Genomic DNA, 9585 nt, shown 5'->3' on the forward strand with positions numbered 1-9585 from the left:
GATGATTTTATCCTTTAATATTTTCTAACATGTTAAAAATGAATCCTGATTTTGTTGACTCCCATGTGGAGTGGGAATTAGAGTCTATCACTGCCTTAAGTAAATATACTGTATCTGTATATGTAGCTATATGTAAACATTTTATATCTGTGTTCAGAGTTCCAATTGACATGACTTTACTGACCATCAAAGGCAGACATGCTCCTCTTGACTGAGAAGTTACTGGTGGGCTGCTGCAGAGCAACATGTCCTATAGCAGTTATATTAACAGGAGCCTGTAGTCTATTCATTTATAGTGCTACTGCTGTGTTTCAGAGCAAGGAGTACTTGCGGTTGCCAAACCGGTTCCTGTCACCACGCCCACAGGAAGTTATTTGATCATTTTCCCCTCAACTTTGCCGACTGAACAGAGGCCGAGTCCTTTTGCTTTTTGTTTGATAAGACACTGGAACTTTTTTCCCTCAAGTCGGACCAGATAAGGTTGGTTTATTCTATCATAACAATACTCTAGTCTGTGGTGTAGTTTACCTAATGATCTTTATGTGTTGTTGTTGTCAATTATACTGTATTTGCAGTATCCTGTAAAACTTTTTTGCAACTAAACAAGAGTTCTATAGGGCAGTGCATGCCGGTTTAAGCCAGTAGCAACTGATGACTCAGAGGTGCTAATTCAATGTTATCATGTAGTTGAAACGTACACAAAACTTTACACATAGCACTGGCTGAATGTTTCACAGGAAGGAAACAACATAATCATCATTGGACAATTCTTTCTGCTCTGCTCTGTCAAAGTGTCTTACTTTGATGTAGAATACTGCAGGCCATGGACAAGCTGAAGTCAGAAGAGGGGAGACTGTGTATGTGGCTCTCAGTTGACCCTGACCACATCATTTCACAGTGTGAAGAAATCTTGTCAATGAGGGATTCACGTGACATAGAAAAGCAAAAGGACCCACTAGAGAAGATGAGAGTCCTTGTGCAAATAATAATTAAAAAGGGAAGCGACACCAGCCAGAGCTTCCTCGACATCCTGGAGAAGCAACAAGAACATTACAAGGAACTAAAACAACTATTCAGCCCTGACGTTCGAGGTAAAGACCAATCTGTGAAATCCTGAAGTCTGTCAAGCAGCACCACAGGAGCTCTGATCTCTATCTTTATCGTTTCAGGGTCACACACTCCAACAGTGGTTGCTGATGGTTCAAGTGTCGTTGATCACAGAGAAATAAGTCATGTTAAAGCCAAGAAACTTTCAATGAAGGTTGAAACAGTGTATAACCCAGGATGTAGTACCTCTGGTAAGCATTATTACTTCTCAGCTATTCTCTGTACAATGTCTCTTCATAAACGTTGTGCAACATTTTTGACTTTATTCCCATTTCAACCCATTTTCATGGGTGTAAGAAGATATACTGTACAATGTTGGACACTAAGAAAGCAAACCATATTTGCATACTAATGTAGGCTCACAAAGGCAGAAGCAACACATTTCCTGTTAATTTGCTTGGTGTGAGTGTTGCTGTGACATTACCCATAATACAGTACATTAACACATGCAATATAAAGTGAGTGGAGGTTAATTTTTGTGCTATTCATCTGGTGCCATGTTACAATGTGAGATAGATAATTGAATCTGAGAAATTGAAGTCTAAAAAGAAATCTTAAACCAATTATGGATTTATTTGGTTTGAGCATCTTGAAAAGATAATTTTGATATCTGTTTTGAACTTTTTTTGTTTGTTTTCCTGTTCAGGGATTGCTGCTGGAGGGGCTCCTCAAGCAGCACAATACTCTGCATTTAACGGCAGTGTAATATGTGGTGGTAAAATAACTGATGTCACCATAGATGGTGATATAGATTTGACAGTGTCAACGCAAAGATCACAAGTGCATGCAGGTAAGATGTGCCAACTTCTTACTAATGATCTGTAAAATGTTTATACAAAACTATACATTAAACACAATAATGTGTGTCTCTCTGTCAGTGTCTCATTCTTGCATCAAAGCAGTAACAGAAACATTTCTGAAAAATGACATTGCTTTTCTTCTCAGGTGCAGCAGATCAGACTCTGTCCTCCTCTCAGGTACAGCACACACATTAACAGTGATAGAAACTCTTTGACAGTAGAATGCACAATGTTAATTTGGTTTTAGGGATTTTCAACAATTATCCAGGCTGGGACAAAGTGAAGGGTGTCTATGTAGTTTAAAGTCTGAACATAAATACCAGCCCAGTGATATAAAAGGGCTTTATAGTCCTTCATATCAGAGCCAAACTTTGCCCTGGCTGGTGTCTCACTGTGAAATCACAACATGTTATTTTTTATGACCTCAGTTTTTGTATATTAATAAATGAGCTTTGGAGGTGGAGATTTATTATTTCATCTCTGGATAGAACCAGGCTAGTTCTTCGTTCTTTATGCTGTGATGTGCAAAGCTAAGATACCTGTCACTTGGTTCTAAAATGACAGTGGTATAATTTTTCTCACCTAACACTGGCATGTATGAGAGATAAGACTGGCCCGGGTAAATGAGGACACTGCACAGGCATACCTGTGTGAACTGTGTTTTGAAATATAAAGATTGTGGTTTGAGAGGTTGCAACAACAGGAGCTGGAATCAATTTTTGGCAGGTGTAAGACTGCAATATATACATTTCAATAGCCCTAATTTTCCAAGTGGTAAAAAAAAAGAATGGTTAAGGTTAAATCTTCTAAATATAACTCTGGTGAGTGACAAAGTCAATTTGAGGCAGAAAACTGCTTTTATGTAACATCAGGATCTGGAATCAATTTTTGGCAGGTGTAAGACTCCAAATAATACATTGCAATGGCCCTTTATTTATTTTTAAGTGGTAAAAAGTAGAGACATAAAACTAACATTATTGACAATGATCGCATTAATATAATGATTGATTACATTATAAATAGCCAAAGAGTATATGGCCGTGAAGTCTGTTAGAATACGCGTTATTGACTCAAATACATACCATCACTATTAGCTTATTACTATTACACAAACAGTGTATTTGTTCTTGTTTGTACTGTAATTGTTGTTCGATCCAAATGAAAACAGCTGTAGAGCCATGTAAACTATGCTTTTCAGCTTTAATAGACTGTGCACGTTCCCGTGGATCACTTTTTGCCATGACACCGGTACTCTCAGGTAGGGTATTATTGTGCATTATAAAAATTGAAGAACTAATGATGTCACTGAATGACAACGAAGGGAACAGCTCTTAAAACAACATGGATTTCAACCTAGGGAGCCTACAAATTACAGATTTATTTTGTCAATTCTCACATTTTGGGGACTGGAAGGCAAGTTAAACACCCAGGTAAAATTCAGTGATATTTCCATATATGTTCCATATGAAATTAATCAGGTAAAATGGGGGGGATAGGGTAAAAACAAGAGCTAATGAGTAAGGTAATCAACCAGGAAGTGAGGCAAATCAAATAATACAGAGAGAAAAGTCATTTATTCACGTGTGATTAACAAAACCTGTTGTCTTTCATATAGGAGGGCCCTGCTGTGACAATTATCAGAGTGCACAAGGTGGAACTCATCGGCTTCCTGACGGCCGATCACTCCTTCATTCTGCAGCACATGCAACCTAGTGACATCATCACAGACCGACAGTATAACGAACTCAAGCATTCCAGAACGCCTGAAGAAGCTGTCACCAAACTGATCGATCTAGTCATTGGCAAAGGTCAAAACATCTGCTCTCGTTTCATTGAAGTTCTGAAAATGCCAGATATTCTTCATACGTATCCACAGCTTCAGGAGTTGACAAACAAATGGTAGGGAATGTTGAATTCCGGTATCTTATGCTTGTTATGCAGCACATGTTTTTACTGATAAATGGCTGTTCACTGATGGATCATAGCCTATCTAACAATGAATGGTGAATTTTACTAGATGGACACTACACATTGTGAAGTCCAAAATCAGGTTGTTGCAGATAATGTACCACACCACCAGAGGTCGCAATAATGCAAGTTTTGTTTTTTTTGAGTTTGATAATAAAACCTGCAGTGTAGTTATGGATCCCATTAGCATCACAGTTATCAAGCTTTATTTAGAGAAAACTGACATTTTGACAGAAGACAGAAATGTGAGTGTGTATGAAACAGTTTTCATGCTTGACCACACATCAAAGTTAATGCAGGCTTTTGCCCCAAAGGTCAATATGAGGAACATTTGAGACTGTTTATTCTCTTTTGCTGTTGTACAATTTTTAAAGTTGTGCTGTGTTTTAATGTGCTGTGCTTGCCCCTTGTACTGCTATACTCCATGGGCAGGTTGCTTGAGTTGTAGTAAGATTTTGTCATTTACCTCTTACTATCAGAAATAAACAACGGTCGACTTCATGTGGGCTTCATCATAGCACAACACAGACAATGCTGCACTATCATCATGTTTGTTCTCAGTGCTTTTTCCCCACGAATTTAAAAAAAAAAAAAAAAAAAAATTGGTGGGCAAAAAAAGTTACCACCACCTTTAACTGATCCCAGATCAGGGTGTGTAGGGTATTACCCTGCCAGAGTACTCAACCGCCCAATACAAAGAACAGACATAGACAGGGTTGCATCCAGCTGCCTCCCTCTGCTGCGTTGGTACAAAGACACTGTGGAGTGTCTCTCTGGCCCGTGTCACCTGGCTCAGGCCCACTGATCTCTGGATGTGCGGAGTGAGAGCGTAGAAGGAAGGTGGCTGGAGAATCCGTTTGGAATGGAAACAGTCTGACGCACTTGGTGGATCATAAAACAGCAGCAGGATTAGCACCGGTCTATGGGGGACAGTGAATGACAAACACTCCAACACCTCATGTGAACTGGGCACTTGCCTCTCTCTACCATATATCACTATCATTTTCATGGACCGTGTCTCTTGAGATTTGGCTTGTATGTTTTTTTCTGTGTTGTTTTTAGTTATTTTAGTGTACTGTACATTCCGCTTTGGGGCAGTATGTGGGAGTGGACTAACGCTTCCCATAGTTGTCTGTAAGATTGGTTGCCTTTTTTTTAACGTTTGTTAAAACATAGGCTAATCATTTCAAGTTGATTATCATCGCATGGACTTTATGATGGCATCCCGCTGATTAACTGGAGATAATGATAATAATAATATTTGAATTTCTAATAGCATTCTGATATTTTTGGCTTCTGTGTGTTACTGATTTTTCTTGCAAGCAAATCCTTGCAAAACAGCATCACTGGAACTACGAGTAGAAATAACTCATACTTGCAGGCGGTCACACTGACATTTTTCTTCTTGGCTAAGGCCTGACGCTCATGAAACATGATGGCACCAAACATCAGACTACATTTGCATGCGCCATTGTTCTACTTTTCTCCTGCCGTCCTAACACAGGGGACATTTTTCACATGCCACTGCACTGCCAAACTTTTGGAAACGTGAACCCCCACCACGCCAGACAGCGAATGCAACTTGGTGGTGAAAAGGGGGTATCTATTACACAGGCAAGGGGCCAGCTCATCGGTATTTGTTTTAACAGCAGGCTATTAGCAGGCATGCTTGTCTTGTGTATTTTACAAGGGTTTCCAGTCATGTCAAAAGTCCTCCTCAGTTGATAGAGACAGAGAGGTGTGGACTTTCATTTGATTCAGAATGTATAGAATCAAGATGATAGTATACAAGCTGCACAGAAAACATAGATGGGGATGTTGTGTTTGCGATCAGAAGTAAAAGTAGTATACCAAATATTTTTGGTTTAGGTTTGTTTAAAGGGGGGTGGGGTCAAATAAAATGTCAGTGTTGTGTTTACAGCTTGTTGTGACTAATGCTGCCTTCATGTGCTATGGTAATTATGGTAAATACCAAAAGACGACTTGAAAAGTGCACATGAACACCCTCTCATGTGGTATTTTCCACTGGGCAACTCGTAGAATTTTTTGATGCCCGAGTTGCCGAGATGAGAATAACCTTTGACCTTTTCAACATGGCGGCGAGCAACGCAAGATTTGTTAATGGTAAGCAAGGCAAGCTTTTAGAAAACAGTTAGCAGCTATTCACTTTATGTATGCGTGCATGTAGAGTAAAAACAACGCTTTTAAAAAGCTAGCCAAATAGCCAGTGCTAAATCTCCATGAATATTAATATTTGCCGTTTGAGTTTTGATGATTCATCTTCTTGCTGTAAGAGATGGACTAGGCAATCCAAGATTGTTTTACCCTATACATGTAGATGTGGCACATGTACATCTATGATTTTACCCAAGTAACAAGTCTGAATCTGTGTGTCCACCATCTTTATTTTCTCTGTACAACAACAAAAGCACATGAACACAACGCACTGGTAAGTACCAGGTCACAAGTGGAAAATACCATCTGTACTATAGCACATGAAGGCAGCATAATGCTCAATCCAAACTTTAACCACAAGCCAAGGTTAATGGTAAACCCTCTACGACCAGCCCCATGAGAGAGTGAACATGCTTCCCACAATGAGACCGACGCACATGCACATTTTTATAACAAAAGATAACATCAAAGAATCAGTTTGTTTCTACATTTGCATTAATGGTTTTTCCGGCCTGGAAGTTAGCAACACAACAGAAACTGCTCTGCTCATGTACTGGTCCTGATTCATTATCACAGCACATCAGAGTATTACCATCTAACTAAGGGGTGTCAAACTCAGTTTAGTTCAGGGGCCTCATACAGCGCAATTTGATCTCAAGTGGGCCAGACCAGTTAAATAATAACATAATAACCTATAATTAATGAGACCTCTAAACTTTTCCCTTTGTTTTAATATGATGTTAATAGTTAAAGAACTGCTCTTTTACAAAACATTATGAAATGAAATTCCATGACAAAAATATGTGCAATTTCAAAAATGTAGAAATATGCATATGAAAAAAAAGTGATGTCTTCTGTCTTCTATGTATTTTTCACACTTGGAAAATTCATCCTAGAATGAATTAATTAACTTCCCTATTCTGCCCTAGACACTCAGACCCAAGCTAATTGTTTGCTACTGATGATGCATGCTTACTGCTGTTTGCACTGTAACACTCAAATATGAATCAAATAGGACTTTAATTCGAACTACTCAGGTAACAATTGTTCATTTATTTTTGATTCAAGAATGACCGGCCTTATGCTGAGAGTTACTTGCCTTCCCACAGTGTAAATTCATTCAGATATTTGTGACCCATTCCCCCCTTGCCCTGCGTGCACACCAGCCCCCGTCGACTCAAAAATAGCACCAGTTGCCGTAAATGGGTTCAAAAATAGCCTCAAGTTGAAAAGAGGTAGACATGGATACCCTGAGAGATTGTTCAGTCTCAAGTGTCACCTCACTTCCTACGTTTTGTTTGTGTTGCACATGGATACAGTATGTACCTATGAAAGTGCCAGGCACGTGGCTTCTCATTTTCATCATCTTCACAGGTGACCTGAGTTAACACTTATAATCTAAACTACGTTTTACACTTTTACTACATTTTAATAATGAGAGAATGTCTTTGTTCTATTAAAGTGTGTGGGAGTACCACTTACTTAAAATGCTTTTATTCTGACATGCTGCTGTTTTGGTAAAAGAGTGAAGGCAGGCCAAAACACAAGTGATGCATGCCTGATTATTGACTGATGGAATTATCCAATAGGATGCAATATGTTTTATATAAAGTGCATTGTAACTTGCGGCTTTGTTGTAATGAATCATCTGAAACAGCTACTGAAAACTTCAACCTGCAGTGGACAGTGTAAAGTTAAGGAGATCGCTCTTAGTGATGCTAAGTAATGCCTGAACATCTGTACCACATTTCATGGCAGTCCATCAAAGAGTTGTTACAATATTTCAGTCTGAACCAACGTGGTGGACTGAATGACCAGTTAAAACTTCCACCCAACAACAGTCACTGTGGCTTAAAGCCTTGTACAACATGACAGAACATCCATATTAATGAAACAACAATGGACTCCACAGCCCTGACTTCCATATGTGCCAATTTCAAAAGACAAAGGGATTCTGATTGTTCTGCTGTGAACAATAGAAAATAGGACATGTGCTCCCCAGATTGGGTGGATCAAAGATGGCTGTTTGATCGTTTTAAAGCCCCAAAAACTGCCAAATTGATTTATGATGGTGGATTTGCTGTTTCAGCCTTTTATAGCCGTCTGAATAACATACAAACATTCACCCTCGCATGGATAGAACGCCAGTGTACCTTATAAAGTTTAGCCGAAACAGTTTTCATTATTTATTTGGTTTGGGGTGCAAATGCGGAGCAGCTGTTTCTCATGCTGTTCTGGGTCCTATGTATGTCACAAGAAGTGCTTGGTGAGGATACTGGGTTTCACTCTGTCTGTGGTCTGTTGTGGTTAAATGCTTCACAGACCTTTGGTTATGTGAGATTAGCTTTGAAGATCTGGATGTTTCATGACACTGACTTGTTTTTCATGTTCTGCTTCATTTCAGTCACACATCTGACAGAGGGTTGCTGTTTTTGTGTTTGTGTGTGTGCTTGTACTTGATAGTATTTGATATCAATGGAAGATTCCGATTTTATTTTAGATTATATAGGCCTACATAATTCCCTTCTCAGTCCTGTGTAGGCTAATGTTTTAGCATCTTCTGGTTTCAGCCTTTAGCATCGCTGACTTTAATTGGTTCACTCTCACAGCTAACCCTGGCAAACACATATCCAGCACAAAATAGTAGACAATGCTAGCAACTAGCTATTAATCACACATGTCCCTCAAAAGTTACTGGAACTCTAAAACAAAAAGGGATTATTCACCAGAAATCATGACTCCAAATGGATGCTAACAGTGTCCATGTGTAGACAATGCGTGGATGTGATGGTGATTACCACTGTATTCCATCAGAGCTGAATTTACAGTACAATACAAGCAATGCTATGCCTTCAGGGCAGGATGGAGGATATTACTGGAAGGTGACAAGATGGGTGTGGCTAGCTGGTTAGCATGCTGACTTCAGTAGAAGAAAAGACAGCTCTTGGTGAATAAACAATTCTGTGATGCTGAAATGGCAATGTTCCCTTTTGTTTTTTCAAGGTTTAATGTGACAGATTTCTTTTTTGACATAATTTTTTTGTTGCCTAGTTGATTAAAGGAAAAAAAAGAAAAAACTGTCTCCTTACTGTGTCAGAGGCGAATTTCAAGTCATGGGAAAATACTTGATGTGTGAACATCATTGGCTGAGTATGAAAATCAAACAGCCCGAAGCACTTTTGTAAAAGATATGACAGCAGTTAATGAGTGAAAACACAACTGGGCAAGCCGAGGACACACAAGTTTGTTTTACTGGTTTTCTCATGACCATCTGACTACAAAGGTCTCTCATCTGTTCGGTATCCAAGTGCATCATCAATGCCTTTCAACCAAGGCGATTGGTGCTTCAGCTGTACAAATAAAAATAAGCATGCTCCATGCTGGCCTAATGTGTTTGAGTTCTCGTATGTTTGTGGTCTGACACCTGTATGGAGTGAGATAAGGGTCAGAAAAGCAGTTTAATCATAGGAACGCTGCCTGGTTCCTGGATGTGAATATCTCCTTGTGATTCATTTTTTTTAAGTGATAGAGGGAA

The 9585-nt window shown here is 39.2% G+C and overlaps 1 protein-coding gene across 1 annotated transcript; it reads left to right on the forward strand.

The window, feature by feature from the left end:
- Nucleotides 1-432: 432 nt before the first annotated feature.
- LOC311004949 (uncharacterized protein) lies at nt 433-4285 on the forward strand. Its single transcript, XM_083997191.1, has 6 exons — nt 433-480; nt 793-1091; nt 1170-1298; nt 1754-1897; nt 2053-2084; nt 3523-4285. Exons 2-6 carry the CDS (start codon nt 824-826, stop codon nt 3808-3810), a joined length of 861 nt encoding a protein of 286 aa, XP_083853317.1. The 5' UTR covers nt 433-480; nt 793-823; the 3' UTR covers nt 3811-4285.
- The last annotated feature ends 5300 nt before the right edge of the window (nt 4286-9585 follow it).

Source organism: Trachurus trachurus, assembly GCF_905171665.1.
Source record: "Trachurus trachurus genome assembly, chromosome: 21".
Taxonomy (NCBI): domain Eukaryota; kingdom Metazoa; phylum Chordata; class Actinopteri; order Carangiformes; family Carangidae; genus Trachurus; species Trachurus trachurus.

Excerpts from the sequence above, each read along its gene's own strand:
- LOC311004949 (XM_083997191.1), top strand. The coding sequence starts at position 824 with ATGGACAAGCTGAAGTCAGAAGAGGGGAGACTGTGTATGTGGCTCTCA. Across the intron at positions 1,092-1,169 it reads ATTCAGCCCTGACGTTCGAG|GGTCACACACTCCAACAGTG; the intron begins GTAAAGACCAAT and ends TTATCGTTTCAG. Across the intron at positions 1,299-1,753 it reads CCCAGGATGTAGTACCTCTG|GGATTGCTGCTGGAGGGGCT; the intron begins GTAAGCATTATT and ends TTTCCTGTTCAG.